This window comes from Haliaeetus albicilla, chromosome 11, assembly GCF_947461875.1.
Source record: "Haliaeetus albicilla chromosome 11, bHalAlb1.1, whole genome shotgun sequence".
In the NCBI taxonomy this organism is placed as follows: domain Eukaryota; kingdom Metazoa; phylum Chordata; class Aves; order Accipitriformes; family Accipitridae; genus Haliaeetus; species Haliaeetus albicilla.
Window position 1 is genome coordinate 20,767,073 of NC_091493.1, and position 24,735 is coordinate 20,791,807.

Consider the following 24,735-nt stretch of genomic DNA (forward strand, 5'->3'; position numbering starts at 1 on the left):
TCTTTGGAAAAGTATATGTACAGTAGCTGTGTAAGCTCTTCCTATAATGTTCTTTTCTGGGAGACTATGCATTTATCTGCAACTTTTTTAAGATCACGGTATGTAAAGTGTCAGGCATGTAGTGCCCATTGTATGTGAGAGTGATTTGGACACAAAATCTCCTATGGCTTCCTTTGGAAACTTCAGCCTTCGGCCCTGTGGGCCCTTTTGGCTCTGTAGGTGCAATCCCATCAGCACTGATTGTGATGGTGACTTCTGTAGTATTAACACTACTTAACGTTGTGCAAGTGCCACAGTGTGTTTAAAGTACAGTTCTAATTTTAAAATGGACTAACTAAATAATCATAGCTTCATATTCTATAGATCTGCTCACTGTGTGCATGCAATATGGCTTCTGTTAGAAAATTAGGTGTCCAGTTCTTATTCCAGTTAGTGTCATGCAAATCCAAGAATAGAGGAAGGACCTGGAGCCAATGTTGTCTCATTCATTATTTATTGAGTTGTAGATCTCAGTTGCAAACCAAATTGTGACCTCTGAACATAGGTATATTGCCCCATAGGAGAGTCCTGGGTGTACTGAACTATGTCTCTGAAGAGCATTAGGCACCATTGATAGAATAATTTTATCATGAAGTCCCTTACCACTGGTCCTGATGGAAAGCATGAGTGAAAGGGAAGAAAACAGCTTGTCTTGCTAATCTCTGGGTTAATTCCCAGGACTAGAAGTACAAAAGGATATTCTTTAATCTGTAAGTAGAATATGTTTTGGTCTCCTGCTATTGAAACAATAAATATGGAAGGGTACTGTCTCTCTCTATGATTATTATACTCACCACTGATTGTGTTCTGAGTTGAATGGATAGAGAGGTAGTCATAACTCCTTTGCTTTCCATTCAAATTGATGTGCATTTCTGACTGGGATAGCCCTGACGTGGATCTGCATGGCAGAAAATGAAGACTGCATTACAATAACAAATCAGCAATAGTATTTAGCACTCTTCATTGTCATTAGTCTATCAGACCTAAGTTGGGAATGCACATGTTTGTAGCCTTTCAATGAGTATTCTGGTTTCTGGGCTACATTTCATTGTAGGGGAGAGGTAGCTTATCCTTGCCAGCATTTGCTTCCAAATAACAGCTGCCATTAGACCACTCACATCATGACTGATTTCCCCCTGTGTTTTTCTCTGAGCTAAGTGCAGGCATCAGGAAAACACAGCATAGCCTCAGCATGATTCATTTAGCCCTGCTGTCCTTTTAGACAAAACCACATCTGAAAGTTTTTCTGGTAGTTCATGTTCTTCTTGGCTCTATTCTAACTCTTGGTATTCTAAAAGGCACTAGAATTCATCAAATGCCTTGAGACTGCATGCAGCTATAGTAACCACCTACACTGGTGAATGTACCAATGCAAATGAAAACGGAAAAGTTCTTACACTGTTCTCTATGATTTGCACCTTTAGACATGGAGGAATCAATTAGGTAAGACCTGCTCAAAACCAGCTTCCACTGTGCATTCAGTTCACATACTGCCATTTCCAGAGAAGATACACAGACATTAAAGATTTTACTTTTATTCTCCGTTATTTTTAACCTTCTCCATAACCCAGTAAGTGGTTCATTCCTGAGTCTGGTACAAATTTAAATGTCATTCTTTTTCAAGTTCTTATCTGTTAGACTGTTAGCTTCCTGCCTGTGTTTGTACTACTGCTGGCACCGTGGAGCCCCCAGGCCAATAAAGACTGAAAAAAACCAAAAAGTCTGCCTCACAGTTTACCATAGAGGTTTTCAAGGATATAGTCTATGACTGAGTATTCTTACACATGTTTAAACCTACCTGCCAAGATTGCTTTTGTCTCTAGTCCTGTTGTTGGTTTCCACACTGAGGTTATCACAAGATTTGCTCATCATCCCAGTAGAAAGGTTTTCCAGGTTTGCTCCATAGAGCACATTCTCTGAACGAGACAGTCTCTGAATCAGGGCAAGGTGTTCACGCTGAGCTGCATATGCAGAGTTTGATTTGTCTATTTCTACAAATTTACTTTCCTCTGAATAAGAAGGGAGAGAAGGGGAGGAAGGAAAGATAAATCCACTGTTATTATCCCATCTTTTTAAGCTCAAAGGTGTTTTCTGTCTAACCTTTTGAACATGCCAGCAAAAAAGGTTGACATCACAGATACATTTGTTCTGGTATCCTTGAGGATATCTAGGCCTTGGAGTGAGTGGAAAGGGTTTCCAATCCATTTCTTTCATAGAAAGCATACACTGTATTTAGATTTAATTTCTCTGAATTATACTGCAAATTCACTTTCCACAAAGATGTGTACAATTCATGAAATGTACAATTATGTATAATTTAAACCTGAGTATCTCTGTAAAGTATATTTTGTAAGCGTTTGGTGTATGAGAAATATCTGTCTGTCAGAGACTGAATTAGCCAGGCTGGTGGTTTTCCATCCTTCACAGGCCCACCACTCCAATATACATATATCTAAGAAGACAGGAGGTCTGCTAACACATGGTCTCTTAAGTTCAGAGAGAGGCCAAAGAGCTGGCTGTTTGCTCTGAGTGATTTGCACAAGTGAAGTTGAATAGGGGACCGTCTTGGTGGCAATGCTTGCTATCCAATTTTCCACCTCTGTGTGAAATCTACTACTTGCTTAATGACATCTGGGCTCTGCTATATATGAATCTATCCTCTCAAAAATTTTTATTTCCCTGAAACAAGATAGTGCTGGAGGAGGCATTGTTAATTTATTTAGGTTCTCAACTGGTGGGCTGGAGAGGGGATTTGAAGGAGAGAGGGACTGCAGACAACTGGAGACATGTTGGAAAGTGAAACAAGAAGTCTGCTTGGTACAGGCTAGCACAAATATGGGCTTTAATTCTGTTTGTACGTGATAGCTGACCTCCCATTTTTTCCTAACAAATAGTAGCCTGAATGCAACTTTCTAGAAACTACTCTGCAGCATTAAACCTAGGCTCCTCTTTCCTCAATGACTTTGATCAGGGGCATTTGTTAAGGTATCAGAAGGCTTAAGTGTCCACAGTATTAGCACTGTCTAAGAGTTGCCATGGTGATTTCAAAGTAGGGTGTTGCTAGCAAGTTTTGAAGAGATGGTGACTTATACATCTGAACAGTGTAGCAGAAGCAAGAGTTTCCCTCATGCAGAAAGAGCCTTATAATCTCTTACAGCCTCACTGTGGTGGCAAAGGCAGAATTTTGAACTACTTTAGGTCATTGCCTTCACAAAGCCTTTTTTCTGGGACAGCAAGCACCCACTGAACCTCAGAACCTGCAGTCACATGGTTTGTGTAAGTCTGGCTTGTTTCAGTGATTTGGGGTGCTTGTAATCAGGACTTGGGTTATAATTTTCTTAGCTCTTGATCTTTTTGTTCTTGTAGATATGGAATATAGTAATTTTTATTAAAATATATTACCACAAGCAAATGTGACACAGGAAACTTTAAGATTCACTATTAGCACTCATTTGTATGCCACAAATCAGTCCCACCAAGTTATGTTTGAAGCTACAGGAGCCCAAGCCACAAAAGGTACCTTGAACCTAAATGTCATCCTAGCACCTTTTTCCATGTAACAAATTTGTGCCAGTGGAATTTCACCTTTCATGAAATAATTTTAGTGGGAAAGAAGCAATATATCAATCATCCTGTTATATCCTATGATATAATTTGTTGCCAACACGCTAACAGTTTTACTAGAGAAAGGAGTATCCCAGCAGATAAGGCATGACACTTGATTCTCCTGCTATGACTTACTGGGTCAAATACTCAGTGGTTGTAAGTGGTCATGATTCTGTTCAAGGCGATGGATGAGCTAGTAAAAACTCATGTTGCTCCACTGAAGTCAAGAGTGATGACAGTCATCAGCTTAGGCTGTTATTTCTAATGTGCCTCATTTTCCCCATAATGATCCTCACCTATCTTTACAGAGCATGCTGAGAACCGTGGGTGAGAAGTGCTATGTAACTGCCCTGGGTTGAGCAGAACCTTGTCTTAGAAACTATGGAAAATCTGAAGTCTAAGGAGGTATTCGTTGTATCTTCCACAGACATGGCAAAGTCTAAGATGACAGCAGCTAGCGGCTACATAGTTGAGTGGGTATGACTGATGTGCCTTTGGTTTAGTGGTTTTGTCTTGGGACTGAACTGTAGGGTTGAACCCCTGTCTTATGCAAAGATAACCAGTTAACTAAATTCAGCTCCAGCATATCTGGGCACTACTGTAGTTACTCTTTGTGTGGAACATTTCTCAGGTTACATTTGGGATAAGTCTGATACATTTCTTCAGAATTCTCAGCAGACTTGCTGAAGGGAAGTCTAAGCATGGGGTTTTTTTTAAATCTGAGTTTAGCTACACAGTTGTTATCATCAGAGAACCCCTTTCCACCCCCTGCACGTGCCTACTTACATACACATGCTAAATTAGACTTACACACCTCTAACTTCCAGTGAAGTAGGAGATGTTATTTTCTAGTCTGCAAATGAGGAACTGAAGCACAGTGAAACTGATGTGGCAGGTTCTGAGTCTCAGCTTCACTGAATGCACCTTTCCTAAAACCTAACCTTGTCCTATGGCCTGAACAACAAAAGTGCATTTATACCTCACCTGGTGAAGTTTGCCGAAGTTGCCTAGAATTCATCTGTGCATTGAATTTGTGCTGGGCAGAGCAGAGGTCCAGTAGATATTTACATGTCTTTGCTGTATCAGTAATGAAGGTGTGTTTCTTGCCACTGAAGCTGCTTTCAATCATGAATTTTTTTCTCTAAAGGGAAAAAAAAACCACAGCATGCTTCATATGTCAGCCATTACACTGAGGCACTGAAAGTTCATTTGTTTAATCTTGTTGGTTTGTCCAGTTGTACTTATGCCTGGCTGCATGCCTTCTGAGTGCAGTAAATGCCTATCGTAAATGCCTATCTTAAATTCAACAGTTGTTAGTGAGGTGTCTGCCATTGGGATCATAACTGCCCTATGTCAAAAGTCAAGAGCCTTTGGACATTGACTGCATTGAGAGCAGGTTGATAGAACTGGCAAAATCTGGCCCTACACATGTTAAAAGTATTAAACCAATTTAATGTGAAAATGAAAACATCTTCAAGGGGCAGAAGGGCCATTTTGGGAGAGCAAACAGACTGGGAAATGTCTGATGCAGGTTGACACCTACACTGTATGATGGTAGATTGATATACCTCTGATGGCAGGATACCATTTAAAAGGGGTCACAGTCTTGTCACCAATACTGGTTTGTTAACACACATCAATATACTAAGAGATGAGGATGGGAATAATGAGATCTGGAAAGAGGGAGACATGATCCCATGACCTAATGTGGGTAGGAAAACAAAAGAAAAGTTGAGAGAGGAATGGATATGGAATATGCCATAAAGAGGTTTGACATAGCCTCTGTAATAGTCAACACCAGATTATTCAGTTTTATAGTAATTTGACTCCAGCCTTGGCAAAAAACCTCCAGAACTAAACCTCACTAAGAACTGAGTATCTTGGTATCCACATCCAGATCCAGCCTTGATTTTAGACTGTTTTTGAAAAGGACTTGTCTGTGCAGAATGAGTCTAATTCTGGCTCTGAATGCAATAGATTTATCAAAGTACAGGCAGAAGGGGAGTAAAGTAGTAGAGTGGAGAAGAGATTCACTTGGTTCCAACTCACATGAGCTGAAATTCTCTCTGTTTCACGCCACTGGAATCTCAAACTGGCAATTCTTGTGTGATTTTTGACCTCATACACAATGATGCCTTTGGCACAAATTCCCAGGATGATGTCCCCTCCTGCTCCTTTCTTCTCTTGGGACACACGGTAGAATAACACTCCATATTCAGGAAGTTGCTGAGTCACCTTGTAGAGAAAAAGTGCATTTACCATGCATTATTCAAAAAGAGCATAGGAAGAAAAGGTAGGTAGATGGGGGAGGAAATGGTTTTGAGTCTACTGAATATTCTTTCACTCTGTCAAGAAAGCTTTGAAAACCCTTACCAAATTTTCATACCTACTGCCTCACAGAATCATCACCTTACTTTGGTGTGTCATAGAGCCATACATGCATTAATTTCCCATATGTAAAGTTGAAATAACACTTTCCCACATACCTCATTTGAGGAGGTAGGAGGATTATGTAGCTTTCTGCACAATAATCTAAACATTACAGTGGCACTGAGGTACTCAACAGTACTGCTACCTGGCACTTGTGTGCATTTCTGAATAGAAATCCATGCTGGATTAATGCTCCTTTACTACTGTTAAACCTTGTTTCTTTCCATTTTCTTTTCTGTGTCTTTGTTTCCTTTGTTTCAAACCCAGAAAACACGAGGTACAGCAAATATGATGATCTTAGTAAAACTGCTAATACTTTGGTGCCAGGGCTACTCTGACATTGTTATGGGCTTGTGTGGTTTCTTTTCTACAATAGTGATGACCAATTGGAAATATTACCTGCAGTGACACCACAGCTCCCAGCCTGCAATGAACTCACTCAGGTACATACACCCGTTCCTTCATGGCTATCATCTTTTAAGAACAGACATTATAAATTCCCATTGCCAAGAATCTTAAGTTACAGGGTTTGCTAAATTGCACCTCAGAGTCTCTCACCTAAATATAGTGGTGACTTTTGAGGGAATTTCACTGTCCCAGAATTCCCTTCAGTGTCAGACTTTATAGTAACAGATCTTCAGTGTCTCTTCGTTCTTGCACAGTGCTCATTGCTGGGTGAAAAGTTAAATAGGATTATACTTCAAAGGACTGAGGAGCCAGCTTCTGCCCCTGCCATCTAACTGTGCAGAGGATACTGAGAAACTCACCCAGAGGTTCTGGGTGTTGTTGCTTGTCTTTCTACCTCCTGCACTTGGCCGCAAAATGTTAAAATATGACTCAAACGCTTTACAGAACTATGGAATATGAGGAGGGGTTTCTGTCCTCTTTTGTGATCTGCAGATCAATATAAGTTTATTCTAAAACTTTTTTTTCCTTGGGAAGCTAATGTAGAATCCCCAAATGACTTTTCAAACATGAATGGAGATTTTCAGTGACCAAAATAAAACACTTTAAGAAGATCTGTTTTTCAGAAAGTATCCAGAGCACAAATGTTCAGGTCCTGAAAACTGGGGCATCTATAATCACTAGCTGAATCTGGGTTTTAATTTTTAATCCCTTTCAGATTTGGAATTTGCATGTTCTTGCCATGGGGGCTATCTTTCTCACTTTGTATGATGTGTTGGCTCCTTCTACAGATTTATTCATTGAAACAGATACTAACAAAGCTGCTTTTCGTCATTGGATTTGCCATGCATGATGGGACTGTCATTAAGGCTAAGCTTCAATCTATTTCTTCAATTCCACTGACGGTGTTAGATGAGGAACTAACATAATTAAACAGCAGCTGAACTAAAATGATGCTATAAATAAAAGCATGTGGCACTGCAGCAAAATGGCTAGTGATATTTATCCATTATCTAATGCCTGGTATTTTTCATTTGATGGAAAGCAGAGAAGTTTGGGGGAGAAGGAGAAATTAGGGGAAAGAAAAAAAATAAATCCCACATCATCATGACACTCTAGAGCCCTAGAGAAAGTGTCATGTGAAAAAAATATATCAGATAACTCCTTCCTCACTTCCAGGGTTCACAGGTACTTTTAAACAAATAATGACTACATGTTTAGAAACTGGCTGAACAGATGCTGTAGTTTCAGAAATCAAGAAAGTGCTTATTCCTATGTTTTATAATAATCTCTAATACATTCAATAGGTGTATTTATAATCACCTGGAACCCAGCCATGTTGGTAACATGCTAAAAATTTGCATCAACCCTTAAGAAGTTGAAAATACCCTGAAAAGTGCATTAACCCTTTATAAACTATCAGTAAAAGGAAACTTACCATGTAAATGTGGTGTAAGTTATTTAGAGTGACAGTATCTATAGCAGAATGAAATTCTGAGGTTTTTGTTGACTATTCAAATTTGTTCACCATATTTAAAATCCACTGTATCAGACAAGAGGGAAATAATAGACAATGGTAAATGGAGAGAGGCTTTCTATCTCAAAATAAATAAATAATGTTTGGGCTATGGCAAGTTACCTTTAAAAATTCTAGTTCAGCTTCATCCTCAAACAGGGAACGATTCATACGATGTAATTTAGCAAGCTCTCGCTGTACATACGTGAGGGTCATTTTCTCTATTCGGCTTGCTGGAATGTAGTCTTCAACACGAAAATAGCTCTTTCCGTGCATCTTTAGGAGAAAAAAATTGAAAAAACAAGAGAGGAGCCTTTTGTTCTTTCTTGACTTTTCTTATTTGGTGCATTTCCATTTTCAGGGTGACCCATATGCTGAAGTCACCCTGTTGCCATTTCCTAAAAGAAGATGGGGAAGAGCAGGTAGTGTCCTGACAGCCAAATGTGCTTCTTGCACCTGTGCTCAGCCAAGTGCTCAAAGCACACACTACTTCTCTGTGCAGAGGGGAGAAAAGAGCTGGGCCTACAGGCATTCCTGAAGTCTTACACATAGAGCTGACAGCTACAGCTGCATCAGTACAACCTACATTGGGGGCCCAGTGCCAGGATGGATCCGACCAGGTGGATCAGACTACTCAGAGTTCAATTGATGGAGCTACACTTATATAACTGAATATATGGCAAAGAGCATAAATGGGTATTTTCTGTACACTTCAAAACTAGGGTAACTAGTTCAGCTATATCATCAGCAACCATCCTGTCTTTGCAGCTTGTGGATCTGAGCCTACACGCAAAATAGCTGTGAATTCTGGAGTGTGTATTTATTTTTCTCTTCCATGTTTTCTAATCTCTTTAAGGCCCTCTGCATATCCAAGCTCTGCCTATGTTGGAAATTTTCTACAGATTTTCTGGAGTTTCTGGGCTGTGTTATCAATTATGAAAGACCAAGAGTCTTTCATCACTCTGCCATATTTCCTGCCAAATTCATCTGGCTTATTACTACTCATTAATCAGGCAAATTTTGTAATTTTTTAAATTATAACTGAAATGTGATTACCGAAGCACTTAGCTGAAATTATGTGCTATTCACATTTCTTTATTAAACTCTGTGACAAACAAAAGCTGCAAAAGCTGTTGAGAGAGACCTCTGAGAAATATTGTATTATTTATCCACACCTCAGAAACATAATTGCCAAACTCTGCCTGTAAAGCCAAAGCGCCGAGTTTCAGGGCAGTCTCATCATTGCAATATAATCGCTCCTCCAAAATATCTTTACGAAGCTGCAGGTAAAACTGATGCCTTGTCAAGCCATGCCTGGAACACAAAAGGGTTTAGGAACACAGGAGGAGCCTTGAACAGTCACCCTAAATGCTACTGTTTTTCCTGCTGTCAGCAGAACCATGTACTTACTGGATAACATTAAAGTGGTTGACAAAGAATTTTATCCTTAGAAAGAGTGTGAAATTAATGATGGAGGTTTTCTTCTTGGGTTGGTCATTCCAGCCATCTGGGGCTACTTTGTAGAGTTTGGTCTCCTCATCCAAAAAGAAGAATTCTTTACCTGAAATGAGAATTTGTGGTTCTGTGATAAGTCTGGAGATAGTTCAGTGGCTCAAAGCTCTGCTGTCTTCATTCAATGCATCACTAGCCATAAAAAATAAAATGGATCATGGATGTCAGTTGAGATCTACTTCTCTGTGTCATGGTTTAACGTATTGCTTCTTTGATGGAGAACTTAGGATAATACTTAGTGTGTAATTTAGGAGTACAATTGTTAGATGCTGGATTGGTGTGGTATCTATGGAATCCCTTAAGAATTGATGGGGCTTGCATTCTGCTCAGAATTCAGGTTCTGCACCCCATTGTAATCCTCACGCTCTACACACAAGGTATGCTTCTTCCTAGTGCCTCAGCCGTGCTTGCCATCAGAAATGGGCTAGGGAGATGTGGGTCTTGTAGACAAAATAGCTAAGCCTGTACTCCAACTTATATCTAGGAACAAAGGCAGTCAGCCTTCCTCAGTACAGTGCTTCCTGGAATTTCTGCTGGAGCTACATGGCTCAGTATTATTCCAGTGCAAGGCTGGGATACAGCCTTTTCTGCATAGGAATATCAGCCAGTAACAGTATGGCTGTGCTGAGGCACAGTCCTAGGGTAGATATGCTTTACATCAGCGCAGTACAGTTTAAACCAATGTACCTTACTTTTGCTTAAGCTTTGGCTGTGCTTTCCTCTCAGGATCTTAAAGGAGCTTACTGGAATTCATTAATAAATTGACTATGGAGGCACTGAGGGAGACAACTGTTATTGTAGTTAGCTGTGTCTCATTACCTTTCAGGTAAGCCAAGCCAAAGTAGAAATGTTCCACCAAGTTTGCATACGCCACCACGGTATTGAAAACATCTCTTGCCTTGGACTTGATGTCACATTGTACCTCAAGGCACTGCCCGTTGAGTAGAATCACATTGAGATCCCTTTGGGACAAATAGGATTTCCCTTTTTTAGTCTAAGAACATGTAAAAAAGAATGAAGAATGAGTGTCAAATCAAGCAATGCAAGTTCCACAGCATTTTATTACTGAGGCCACCGACTCTCCTGTCTCTGCATAACCTGATAGAATTGGTCACAAGACTATGCTGTTTCCTGCCTCCCTTCTCATAAATTAATATCCCAAACATTTCTAATTTTTAAAAAACCCCAGGGAATCCCAACAAAACAGCTGAGCATACTCAGACTCTACAATCACCAGGGTTATTCTAGATTTGAGGGTAATTCCAAATTTTCTTTGCCCTCATTTTTACTGCTGTATGCTGTCAGCCTTTTACCTTATCTTAATGAAAGGTAGAGGATGTACCTGCAAACTGGAGGAGTCCAAGACATTGGCACTAGATGTCACATTGCGTATGTGCTGTATAATCTTCATCTCAAAAGTCTTGTGCTAAAGTGAGCATTCTTAGCTGACAAGGATAAATTAAGCTATTTTCACACCAACAGAAATAACTACATAGGACTGAGAATTAAATGATCTCCTTTCAAGTCTCAATACCTCTGCAGGAACCCTAACTTAACCTGGGAGGAAGACATGGCAAGAATACTGGGTTGGGACTCAGATGCAGCTTACAAAGAGCCCCAACTAAAAGGTCACTAGATTAGTTCTAATTTCTATATGTTCATACTTACCACAATTGATCCAGGCAGCTGTAAGGTCACTGGTGGTTCACTAGACAAAATAATAAATTCTGGACCTGAAAACTGTAAGGAGGCAATTTAGAAATTTAATAAATGTCTCCTTAAAGTAATGAAGATCTCAAACACCAGTACCAATGAAACCCATTTCTGTTGATCTGTATGCTGTAGCTAATTGACTTCAGTGTCTAATAAGGTGCAAATGCTGACTGAAGACTTCTTTCTGTTTGGGGTCTCTCTTGTGTGGACTCTCTGGGGTCTAATTAGGGGTAAGCTCATGCTGAAGTCTTTTCTTCTGTAAAGGCACTTAACCAAGATCCATATCCTTTGCAAGGCACCTATTTTCATAACACTTACAGAAACTTAATTTCTTCTGAGACCTTTTCCCATTTGATTCCCAAATTACTATGAGGACAGTCACAGACATGTACACACATACATACACACCACTGTGATTTCATAAGCCTAGCTTCCATAGGGAACCAGACTAAAATGCAGAGCTGCTTTCTTCCCTGTAATGAAGGTTGACGGATATTTCTTATTAGCAGACATTGTATTCTTTTGCTTTAACTTCAACAAACTTTAACAACACAAGATGCTTTTCTTCTTGCTGAGCATCCACCTCAAAAAATTGTGCGTATTGTTGGGTTTTTTTTTCAGATTCACCTATGCTTTTAGATCCTTGAAGCAGACAGAAATAACTAAATGTTTGCAAGTGGTAAGATGTGGATCCTGCCAATCATTCTCCATGACTTAGTACCTTGACCCATTTAGATCTTTTTTTGAGAAAATTTATGGGTTTTTTCATAATACTAGTATTGTCCTGCCAACAGACAATGCAGTTTGGTATCACATATAAAGAGGGACTAGCACTTTGTTGTAATAGTTGCTGGACTCTTTCTGAGGAGCTTAATTATTATCCCAGCAAAAATCATATTAACAAAATTTAAAATTCAATTTATATATAAAAAGATAATTTTCTGAAGTATCTAACTGAAACTCTTGATTGAATTTCTGCAACTGGTCAGTCTTGAGCTTTGGAACTGGGAACAGGTAAAAGGACCCACCAGCCTGAAACCTGTCCCTTCTACTTCCACAACAGAAAGCTCCATGAGCAGCAGCATTGTGGAGTTTTCTGTGATTCAGTTATTTCTGGATTTTTGTGATCCAACTGCCAAAAAACCCATTATCCTTCCCATTTAAGAGAATCCTACAACAAATCAGCAACTAGAAATAGACCCTTAGGTGAACTATTGGTTTGGCACACTCGCTGCTAACCTATGCTTTCTGTCCAGGTATACACTGTAAAAAAAAAAATTAACTAAGTCCTTTGAGCACCGTTGACCAGCAAGTCTTTGGGTTCAGTGTCTCTGTAAATGTTTTTGCTGTTCTGAAACTCCTGACAAAGTGGTTGACGAAAACAGTCTATGTGGTGTTTGATGCTTGCAGAAATCACACATGTAGGTCAGAGAGGGTTTGGTTATAAGCTTTTGCTTAGTCTTTATGGACAAGAGCTTTCACTGCCTTCAGTTCTGAGTTTTCACACTGGATCATGCCTAATTTGGAGTCTGTCAATTTAGAATACTCATCTAATGAAATGACTCAGTAGCTAATACGCATGTCACTGGTGAATGACTACTGGATGCAAGGTTTCTCTTTAGTGACATTTACATTTTGAAATCAGCTTATATGTTTTTCATTAGTCACCTTTTCCTTCCTGTGGAACAAACATTTCTGTGATGCAGCAGCTGCTGTGTAGTCCTTTGTAGACACAGAGAAGGTGGAACCTAAACTTAGCAGGTTCTGTCTGCTGTTCTGAGTTCCACCGGGGATTTCTTCTACAGCGCTGACCGACCTTCAAAGAAAATGTCATGGTGAGCAATAGATATAACATGCAATCAAACCAACACAGACTCAAGGACAAAGAGCTTAAGGTACATTGACTGGCAGAATATTATGAAATCCAGGGCAATGTCAGTTATCAGTTATTATACGTTTCTTTACAGAAAAAGAAAAACAATTCAACAGGGATAATATTACTGAAGCCCTTTATAAATAAATCTAAACTCTGCTTTAATTCAATAACAGTCTTTTTTTTTTTTTTTTCATTTGGAGAGCCAGATCTAGCTGGTTTATGTCTGGTGAAGCCACCAGGCAAAGAATTTAGCCCCGTGCCTTTCTGGGAATTCTACAGGATGAAGTCAACTCCTCATTTCTTACTTTCTGAAGCAAAAAAGCATTTGTTGTTACATTATTCAGAATTTTCCAGGAATGGGAACTAAATTATTTGAATAATAATTCATTAGAATAAATTAATGTCTTAGGGAACTGAGGTAATTTTGAATTTAATTAAGAGAAAGATGTGTGAAATCTCAGATCAGAAAGCTCTCTTTATACTATACTTTTAACCCATAAAGTAAGGGTGTTTTCCACACAAGAAGAAACATGTATGCTTAGAATAAACTTAAAATATAATACATACTCTTATCAATGAGGAAAAAGTTATTATGTGGTACAGAAGGAAAGGTTTTGTTGAGGTGGATATTTGTTAATTACATTTTTAACAAATGCCAAAGTCACATGGAAGCTTTTTTGTTATCCCAAAGTTTTATCCTTTTCTTTTGCATCTTGCAGAGTTGCTTCAGGGAACTATTCAGGGAGTTTCAAAAGGTTTTTAACGAAGTTACTGGAGTAGTTGCTGATCTCTTCTCCTTGGTATCCAGTGACAGGACACGTGGGAATGGTTCAAAGCTGTGTTGGGGAGGTTCAGACTTGATATTAGGAAGCATTTCTTTACTGAGAGGGTGGCCAAAGACTGGAACAGTCTCCCTAGAGAGATGGTTGATGCCCCAAGCCTGTCAGTGTTTAAGAGGCATTTGGACATGCCCTTAATAACATGCTTTAACTTTTGGTCAGCCCTGAAGTAGTCAGGCAGTTGGACTAGATGAGTGTTGCAGGTCTCTTCCAACTGAACTATTCTGTTCTGTTCTGTTCTATTTTATTTTATTCTATTCTATTGTATTCTATCCTAGTTTACATTCCTCTGTCCCTAAAGATATCTGGATATTTTTGTTTCTATCAATGCAGCCTCATAAAGATCAACATTTAACTAAGAAATATGCCTAAAAATTACCTGAAATGACTTTTGTGGATATAAAAATACTACTATCTCAAAACCCAAGATGCTGTATTAAGAAGACTTTCTTTTCCTGTGGAAAAGACTTCCTGTTATTAGTCCTGCGAGGTGAGAGATGTCAGACTTGACAGCTGTGTCTTCTTTATATGTAGGCCATAGCCCTGCATATACTGACAAGCTTAACTTTATGATATGTAAATTATGTCAGTTGGACTGCTTACAGAAGTGAGCATGATTATATTAGTAAGCTTTGTAGATAGTAAACCCGTCACTAAGTTTTGTGTTGGTTGTCCTCCTATATGGGAAATTGGTGGTTTCCAAAATAATTATTTCCGACTCCACGGTTTTCATGGTACTTATAATAGGATGGTAACCTTGGTAGAAATTCAGTTGCAGATGCTTACAACCAAAAGTGGGGTTTACAGTCCTGAAGTTCTATGGGAAACAGCTTGCTGGAAATCTGGAGAAGAGAGTTCATCTTTCAGTGAAGGAGGGGAATGGTTTCTTGGCAGCATGATTTTAGATCAAGGATATCAAGATGATACCCAGGTTGGTGGTCAGAGGTGTGGCAATTTTTCCAAAATACTCAGGAAATAAATATTCTGTTGCTGGTATCATTGCCAGGTGTGTGATGCATATATATATACACACGCATATATATGTATGTGTGTGTAGTTAGACAGGTAGACAGAGACTTCTTTCTTCACAAAAGCTGCCACTATCCTGCAACCTGTTTGTAGTTCTGTCTTACTGCAGGTTTAGAAGTGTACTGGGTTATATCACGTGGCTCAGATTATCATGGCTGATTTACCAGGAAGTTCAAACTGTTTACTTGGGATACATTTAATTGGAAGTTGATCTAAATGCAGCATTTCCTGTGGGCCTGAATTGCTCATGTCATGGTTAAAAGAAGAAACTCCTGTTTAACTGGGTCAAGAACTCAATTTAAATGGGATGTCTGTAGGGATTACATGGTGCTTAAGTATGGGATTCTGGTCCTTGTGGTGCCTAGAGGCTAACAGTACTTAGATCTCTTCTTCATTTGGAAACAGCCATGATTACAGCTCCACTATGCTAACACCCAGTCCAGAAAAATTTTGTTTGGCAGCAGTGGTGTTTCCCTAGCTTTGGAAAAGGAGTTAGTATCAGTTGTACAATTCTCAGCTTTCCTTGTCTATGTCTACAGGGCTGCTGTACGTGCCATGGCTGAAATAAGGCTAATACTCATGACAGAGCAGAGGTCTTTACTGCTTGTGTTGTGTCCCTGGGTTACCTATGACTCTTCAGTAAAGTGGCAGTGCAAGGCTGGATATGGCCAACACAAGTGAGACAAATCAGCCTCTAAGAACTGAGATGGAAATGCAAATAATCGACTGAAAATGATGGATCATATACATGGTCTGTCATAACCACTCCAGAACACATCAGGCCTCTGCTAATGTGACAGCAAGGCCAGACCAGATCCAAAATCTGAATGTAGACAAATACAGACTCTGCAGAATGCATTGCCAGTGAAAGCAATGACTGTTCATACCTTCTGAACAGGTTTTTCCCTTCTACACTCTCTGTGGAGCTGCTTCCCAGTTGTTTCAGTCACAGCGAGCTATTGCTGCTTACCTGTCTGATTCTGATGGAGACACACTAGGGGCAGCTGTTCCAGGAGGCCAGTGACATCTGGCAGGACACAGTGGTAAAGAGTGAAGGTGGAAAACTTCAATGTGCTTGTTTTGTATGGATTGTTCAGGGGCCAACCTCCGTTTCACTAGAGTATTTGGACTGTTTCCCTTTGAGCCAAACCGAGCCTAGGTGCACTTTAATTCTACATAAACAGTATCTATTACCAAAACAGGTTCAGATGGCAATCCAGGCACTCTCTGATAATGACAGTGCCACACTAGGTGTCTGCTTCACTTGGCAATAAAACAGCTTCCATCTTTTAGGAATATGAGTTTTGATTACCTGTTTATGAAGAGCTTGTAGCTACTTTGTGTCCTTGACCCACTAAGGGTGGGGTCCCATGACCTGTGTGTTTGTGGAACTCTCCCTGAAATGAATAAAGGAAATTTCACAATTGAAGCAACTGTAGCAGCTCTCAGCATCAGATCTTGGGACAACTACAACAAGAAATTTAGATTGGCTACTCCCTCTCTTGTGTCCTTGCTTGGGCATGATAAATGGCTATTTGATAAGGCTAAGAGTATACCATGCCAGTAGTTTTCCCAGTTCTCTAGTTATTGTTACTTCCTCTTCATAACCCTTCACGTGAATGTAATTTGGAAAATAGCTGTGTAGTTACAATGGCTATTATTTCCATATGTATGGGGGTAATTTGTGAAACAGCTTTTGCTCTTCAGAAATTACCTCTAGTATTCTTTGTTCTTCTATTTCCAGGCATAAAATTGGGGGGGGGAAGCCATGAAACTTCTCTGGCTTAATCAGAGTAGGATAAAAAAAATCACTGAAATTAAAACTGTTTGTAAATATTCCACTGGTTATTTGCTACATTGAATATATTGTGAATGTTTTTACAACATAAAAATCTGGTGGGAATATAGGATGGTTTGTGAGTCATCAGCAAATAAGATTTGTACAATTTTTCACCTTCAGTCATCTCTGCTGCTACAGAAATAATAGGCATTGCTTTGTCCAAATATATGAAGGCTGAAATTTAGAGATAGAACCAGAAAGGGTTATGCAATTTGTAGTTCCATAAACATTTCTTCTCAGAAATATTTTAAATCCTTTAGGGAAGGGTGGGAAGGTTAAATTTTTCTCCACTTGGATCATTTCATTGATCTTATTTGAAGAATTGCATATCAAACTATTACCTAGGCAGAATGATAAAGGTGATAAGCTGAACTATGTGGAAGCAATCATTTAGGTCAGCTTTTTCTCCAGATAAAATATCCACGAACTACAACCTGAGACCTCACTCTGAATTCCAACATGAAAACATGAAATTGAATTCTAGTGTACCAACCACCAACTGAAATTTTAAAACCTAAAAAATCTACAGTCACATTGCTAAAATATGCATAAACATATTTTTTCAAGCTGCAGATGGTAGTGAAAAATGTGAGATTTGAGATAAGCCAAATACTCAGGGCTAGTTACTAGAAATTCAGTCCTGTGTTCTGAAATGACATGCTTTTTAATGAGAAAGCCTTGCAAAATTCTCTGCTTACACTATAGGTTTCACATAATTGTATAAATATACTTGGACAAGCACAGAAAATTCCCCTTAGTTTTTCTGTGTCAGCTGTTATGGCAGTGGGACAAGTCGGCTAGTTTCAGTGCCCAGACTGCCATGCTTTGATCACAAATCCAACACATTCCTGATGTTTAAGCAACATGTGGCCTTCAAAGAAGTTGATCCTGTAGATGATTAATTTATTATATGTTAAATGAGCTTCTAAAGTACAGACTGGATAGAGATATTGATCTCCCTTGATAATGGTGTTCTACTAGATGGTAGTATTTCTTTTCAGAGAATGCATTTTTCTAATGCATTATCTCATGAAATAATGTCTGCAGCAAACAAGCTCTCACATTCTATGTTTTCTCCTGTATTTTTAGAGTATTGTCTTACAAAATGCTGTGTACGAACAGCTACCAATGTTTCAGTGGAGACTGAGACATGCACAAATTCACTGGAATGAGCCTTTGTCAAGTTTATGACCAAAATTTTTTTAAAAATTATTTACAAAATATGCTCCTGAGTTTAACTTCACTATGTGCCACTAGGTATGTGACTGACATCTATGTGTCACATAGGGAGCAGCTGCAATCTCAGGTTTTTATTGCTGCTGATATTGATTGCAAGTCTGGAGCTTCAGAAAAGCGCCTTTCAGGAGTAGAGTATCAACAGCAGTTGTATGAGAAACCTTGCCTTCCTCATCTTTGGGGCTAAGGCTTGGGGCTGAGAGGCTATTACATGTTTGGTTTTTTTTCCCAGGATACATTCGCTTTCTCTCTGTGAATTATCTCTTGGCAGACTTGTGATAATGCAGTGGGCACCCTTTTTTTTTTTTGCCACTCTTCCTAGGGAAATTAGTCCCTTGAGATCATGTTCTATGCCTTTTATTTTTGCCTAGTAAATTTTCAACCTTTCAAATTTGGAAGAGTGTGGATAATATGTTCCTATGAATTTCATGACAGTCAGCAGCTGGATATCATAAACCCAAATTAATGCTCCCCAGTGAAAAGAAGCAAGGACTACTCAGCAGTTTTCTGTTATTTATGGCATCAGTGATCTAACCAGTTGGTGTGCATACCTTGTTGCATCCTAACTGATGTAGTGGACACTAGGGTTATTGCCTTAGGGAAGAAATTTCTGGGATAAAAAACCCACACATGCTTACAGAGCACATTTGAATCCATGCCATGGGAGGACCTAGTACTTCATTTCTCATTGAGGCTTATAGAGGGAGGAAGTAAACTCTGAAGTACAGAAGTAAACTTCCACCTCTGGGTCTGGAAGCTCAGGAGAAGTGCCCCAGGCAGGATGGAAAAAAACAGTTGAAAGCAGATGGGAGGGTGGGTAACTGTGGAATGGAGAATAGAAATGAGCAGGAGTCTGAGAATGAGGAGCTGGCATGGTAAGCTTGTTTTTTTAGGAGATGTTGATGACATTTGGCAACAGGAACTTTTTGCTCTTAGGCAGTGTGAATGTCCTGCCTAGGTGTCCCTAGCTCAGATTCCAGTTTAAACGTGAAGATACATATGCACAGCAGTACTCCCCTTCCTGCTGAATTCCCATCTTTGCTTCATAGTATCCCCCTACACTGTGATTTAAGTGGCTTGGGAGGGACCCTGACTGATGTCTACCAGAGTGTCTTCACTGAATCAGTCCTCTCCCAAACAGTTTCTTTCATGCTGTTCCTGCCATAGAAGGATTGAAAGTGGAGCTAAAATTCCAACTCCGGTGTCTGCAGACAAAGTAAATCAGAAGAGCAGCATTGCAACCTGGAATTTAGCACAATGACAGCAACACACTGAGCAGGAAATGCACAATGGTTTTAGGACAAAAATGAAAAGAAAACAAAGGGTTGTTTGGTTGTTGTTTTCCTCTACATTTTAGAATTAGTCCCTTTGGTTTTGAATGGGCTCGAAGAAACATGAATCCCCACCATTCAAGTCTTAGGTATTATTCATAGATTCAACTGATTTCAGTGCTGTCATATTGACATTGCCTATCATATGCATCTGTGGGGTAGCTCCGCTGTTTCTCATCTGTTTCAAGACCCCATGTGCTAGAAACATGCTGTCAGGCTTTGTCTGTGATCTGCTGAACAGCTTCACCTGGCAAAAGGGGCATAAAGAAAGAAAGAGGTGATGCTGCTGCATGGTAACCAAGGAATATATAGCTTTACAGTAGGACACAAGTAAAAAGGAATCAAGTATAAAAGGATCTTTCTTCTCTGCAGCTTAGCACAACTATACCTCCCTAGTCATGTAACCAGAAGTGCATGGGAGCACCTATCACCTGACCTACATGGGTAGTCTCATAATTCATAAACATAATCTTTCAGGAAAATCTTACCTCTCCTGTGTCCTCTGTTAGACAGTATCAAAGACGTACTTTCAGAAATACTGTTAGAGTCACTGTAGTCCACAGAGAGTTGTCTGTAGTCTTCTGTTGACCGACTATAATTCATTAATCTGGACCCTTTGTCTGAAAACAGAAAGGAAACATATTGAATCACATACTTCAATTATAAATCATTGTATCTGCATGGTAACGTAAATACCATTTGGCTTGACTATTTTTTATATAGTCCATGTCTGTCTGTCTTCTAACCCTGACTTTGATTCCTTAAGGACCGAGGAAAGTTTGGTAACTTCATTCTATTAATTTCATAATCTTATTCTAACCCAAAATAGTTCTCATAGTTGTCCACAACCATTCCAAATAAACCAAATCTAATATATTAATTCTATTCTACATGTTTAACTGAAAGCTTGCAAAGTGCAGATAACCTGCAAAGTTCTCCTTCCTTATATTCTGAGGCCCAAAACCTTCAGCTGTAAAGTATTCTTTCTGTGTGCAGGGTGGACAGCACCCAACCACAATCCACTGCTAGAGTCAGCTGCAGAAATTCCATTAAGGGGTTATCCTAAGTCATTAGGAAGTACATATTTCTGTTGCACCCTAACTTTACTTTGGTTGCATTGCCTCTTGTCTTTTTCCAGAGGCTTTGAAGGTGATCATTTTTAATTTAAAAAAAAAGGAAAGAAATGAAATTCTGCCTTGAAAATTGTGGCTCACATGTTCTTAATGTAATCAACACCCTGTTTCACTGAAGTCCTTCAGCAAGTGTAAGCCATGTGACCTGAATCCCTAGAAAACAGAGAGATCACCTCACATACATAATCACTAGATCCAGTAGAAGGGAAATGGCAGGAATTTGCGGCTAATAGGGGGTTGAAGATGGGACCATCCCTTTTGGCAGCAGCATAGTTTTCACCAGCTTATGCAAGTGTGAATCTATAAGCTCAGTTTTTGAGTGAGTGAGCCAATACAATTTGAGGGGTGTTTTGTCTGTATGTTTTCAAAAGAATCTCCTTTTCTTATGACCAGTAATACCTAATAGAAATATTCCACAGGTATTTAAGCGTGTGTTTAATTCTAGCTGAAGTTAATGGAACGTATATGTGATTTGCTGAATAGGAATTGGATTGTTCATATGCCTAATGTTAAGCATATTCAAAAAAACCCTGCATAGCTTGGGCCAAACTTCCCCTTGCCCCAAAATCAGAGATTTCTGTTGAAGTGAACAGTACAATAAAGAGACTAGAAAAAAGAACTATCTGAACCTGAAGTCCACACTTACTTACAGTCAGAGAATTACTCTGAGAGATAATAAAATCTTGATCTTAGTTAAATGAAATGTGGAATTAGTGTATGCTGGTTTATTTATATAGTGAGCAGGATTTGGCCTTGTGTCTTGAAATCACTCCAGCAATCCATGTGTGAATTTATAAAACATCTCTTGAACAGAAAAACAGAACTAAAATAAAAAAGAAACCACAAATCTTTGCTTGAGCAATCAAATAGGAAGGATGAATATATATTCCTTAATGGCAAGAGGATAACTTCACAGAATCCCACTCTTTACCTTCAAAAATCCACTGGAGTATACAAAGTACAAAAGCAGTTTTGAAAGTTTTTTGGGGTTTTTTATGCACAGGTTTTATGCAAAGTGGTTGAAGAGTCAAATCTGTGCAAGCTGATTCGTTATCATTGCTTCACAGCCCTCAGACTACTGTCCTTTGAGGAAATAAGGAACAGAAACCTTGCTGACTTGCCTGAGTCTTTCCATTATGAGGTCATTTATATGTAAAGCAGTAAATATCCTATCCAACACTACATGTAATCACTACAGCATGAAATTAAACAATTCACCTGGCTTGGGAAAGACTCAGAAAAGGCTGGCTGTATCCTTATGAGGTAGTTCAGATTTTAAGTCTTTCTTTACCTTGGTGAAAATTCATCTGGGAGGACAGCGGTGAGGTGTCCGATATTTTCTCATGCAGTCTTTTCCTTATCACATGACTTCTGTTAAGCTGAGAGGCTGTGCTGTCTTCGGTGACTACTCGCTCTGCCTAGAAGACAGTAGTACTGCAAGTCAATGTCATATGATACGTGGACTTCAGACTCTCATGCTGAAGTGATCCTTGCCCTCTGCTTGTCAGAGGCTGCTGATTTGCTTGGTATAAGCAACTTCATCTTCTCAGATTAACACAAAGCAGGATTGAGTTTTGATGGCTTCATGCTCTCATGCTAGCAGTGTTTAAGGGGGGACATTGTTACAGTGGGAAATAGAATAACAGAGGGTGCAAGGGAAAAGGTCATCTAAAAATGGTAAGGAATATTGGTTGAAAACAGAAAAAAAAGTATTTGCAGTGTGTTTTCTTCCAGTTTCATTCAGCTTGTCAACAAAAAATGTTTGTTGATATTTCAAATCTTGAAAAAGACTCAGGTGCTCATGTATTAAAGACTTCACGTGGTCAGGCTTGATTGCACAGCAAATGTTCAGTTCCACTCAAGGACAATGAATGAAATTCTCAATATGATGTAAATGTGATTTCTTTGAATTTCACAAAGAAAGTCTGAAACCAGAGTGGCAACGGGGAAATCTTTTCTTTTGTGTAAAGTCCATTCCTTTGGCCAATATGAAGTCTCTGTAAAGGTTACAATTTTCAGTATTAACCAAAGAAATGAAGATACTGTAAGCGCAAAAGCTGGGTTTGTATAATTTCCCAGAAGTGTAAGAGTGGTGTGAGAGATGGCTTCATTGCCTCATTTGCTTGTACACATGCCCACTCAATTTCCTGCTTAGAAGTCTAGAACCAAATCTCACTTCCTTAATTCATACAAGCATTAATTTCAGGCAATTGCTCACTTGTATCCCATGTTGCTGCTCCCCTCTCTCACCAAAGGAGATGATTAGAGTATGAAAGTAGTACCAAGTAGTACCTACCTCACTGACACTTCCCAGAGCAAACTGGACCATTTTCTTTATGTAGACATCTGCTGGTAAGGAAGCAGATTCCTTCTGATATGCCTCACATGCTTCCAGAATTGATTCAGGAGAAAGTCTTTTATGTGGCAGATCTTCACACAGTGTCAGCAAGAGCGTGTGTAGTTGGTCACTCAGCTGGAGAGACTGAGTCAAAATGGAGGTACTGTTAAATGACATCTCCCAGTGGTCTGAAATCCTGTATAAACTGGGACCAGGAATTTTTGTAAGCCTTTCACCCTGGGTGAGAAATGGGCACTGAATACCTTTAGACTTTAGGAAAATTCCAGACAGGCAGCATAACAGCACTAAATAGAGTCTCTAATGGGATCCAGGATAGCCTTGGAGGGAACTGGCCCTTAAAGGAGGGTCATCAGCCTGTATAGGGGCTTCTTGGTGACAGACAATGGCTCAATCTGCTCCACAGCTTTGCTAATTAGACTGTGAATCTTAAAGATTCATGCAAGTAAGACATGTGGCAGCATTAGCTTCAAAAAGGTGAGGAGTTATACCAGCCAAAACTGTTGCCATAGAGACCAGATACTTAAATTTTAGTCATTTAGCTTATAGAGCCTTTTCTCTTAGACCATGTATACCCACGAAAGGGGGGTTAAATCTACTAAAAGCTTGTGCTCTTCAAAAACATGCAATCAAAAGCATGGATATAGAAATGAAGCAAAATGTGTGCTACAAATCTTTGAAAGTATTCTGGGTAAGCAATAAATGCAAAATTTCAGCTAGCAGAGATGCTGGTAGAATTTGCTCAGAAATAAGGAGAGTAATTTAGTTTTATTCCAGCATCCCATTCTTTGAAAAAGCACATAAGTGTGCACAGCACCACGATCATGCCGACATGATGTTCTTCTTTTAGCCCTTTGTGTCTTAGACTCATAGAATCATACAATCATTTAGGTTGGAAAAGACCTTTAAGATCATCGAGTCCAACCATAAACGTAACACTGCCAAGTCCACCACTAAACCATGTCCCTAAGTGCCACATCTACACATCACGAATGGTGACTCAACCCCTTCCCTGGGCAGCCTGTTCCTTATTACAGTCTTGGATTAAATAATCTTCGCTCTTAAAAGCAAGGTACAATTTATCTTAATGGGAACAATTCTGGGTTTTGAAGAAAAAGGAAAAAAAAAAAAGGGGAAGTAAAGATGAGGCCTAACTAAATTCCTGATTTGGATGAACTTGTATTTTTGGTGAAGTCTTGACCTTGACACAAGCTTTCCAATTCTTTCTAGTGGTCCAAAACATAAAGCCCCTCTTACTGAGACTTCAGATTATGCCTCTCTGTCTTTGAACCTACCAATATAAGACAGAATGAAAGAAAAGAAAAATGTTTGTGTAACTGGCCTGGTTTGGAGGAACCTGGTAGTCTGCTGACCAATAGAGGGTCATTCCTAAGGAATACACCAACATCTGTCAAAACAGAAAAGGAAGCCCTTTATGAAGTCAACATTAAATATAGAAAAGCCTCATACTAGAGACACCATCTTTTTGTGTCTTTGGTCACAAAATGGCAGAAGCCAAACAGGTCACTAGACAAGAGGAAACATATATAAAAATACAATAGTGGCTCTTGGCTTATTGACTAGATGGCATGCAATGAGTATTGTTCAGCTTGAGGGGCCAAGCCAGACTGCCCTCTATCCAATGATGCCATGAGTAGGAAAAGAAATTTGAACTCCTTTCTTAGTTTTGAAGCTTTCCCATTGGCAATTAAAGGTCTCCCCTGCCTGTGGGACTGACTAGCAGTCACGTCCAGGAAGAGGATTACTGGAGTAAGGGCCATCTATTCCAAGGCTTCATATTTCTGCATAGCATCTAAGGGAAGTATGTACTGATGTGGTCCTGGTGGTATTTAAAACTTTTAGGTACCTGAGTG

The 24,735-nt window shown here is 39.3% G+C and overlaps 1 protein-coding gene across 1 annotated transcript in view; it reads right to left on the reverse strand.

Annotated features, from left to right (window-relative positions):
• FRMPD2 (FERM and PDZ domain containing 2) overlaps positions 1-24,735 on the reverse strand; it is a 77,874-nt gene that overhangs the window by 38,747 nt on the left and 14,392 nt on the right. The window contains exons 4-18 of the mRNA XM_069797630.1: positions 24,204-24,269; positions 22,802-22,987; positions 21,797-21,923; positions 19,861-19,992; positions 16,278-16,362; positions 12,890-13,037; positions 11,177-11,248; positions 10,328-10,502; positions 9,407-9,557; positions 9,172-9,310; positions 8,120-8,272; positions 5,695-5,880; positions 4,630-4,786; positions 1,838-2,048; positions 834-937 (exon numbers count right to left, since the gene is read on the reverse strand). Of these exons, the coding sequence (XP_069653731.1) occupies positions 834-937; positions 1,838-2,048; positions 4,630-4,786; positions 5,695-5,880; positions 8,120-8,272; positions 9,172-9,310; positions 9,407-9,557; positions 10,328-10,502; positions 11,177-11,248; positions 12,890-13,037; positions 16,278-16,362; positions 19,861-19,992; positions 21,797-21,923; positions 22,802-22,987; positions 24,204-24,269 (2,092 nt within the window). The remainder of the gene's footprint in view (positions 1-833; positions 938-1,837; positions 2,049-4,629; positions 4,787-5,694; positions 5,881-8,119; positions 8,273-9,171; positions 9,311-9,406; positions 9,558-10,327; positions 10,503-11,176; positions 11,249-12,889; positions 13,038-16,277; positions 16,363-19,860; positions 19,993-21,796; positions 21,924-22,801; positions 22,988-24,203; positions 24,270-24,735) is intronic.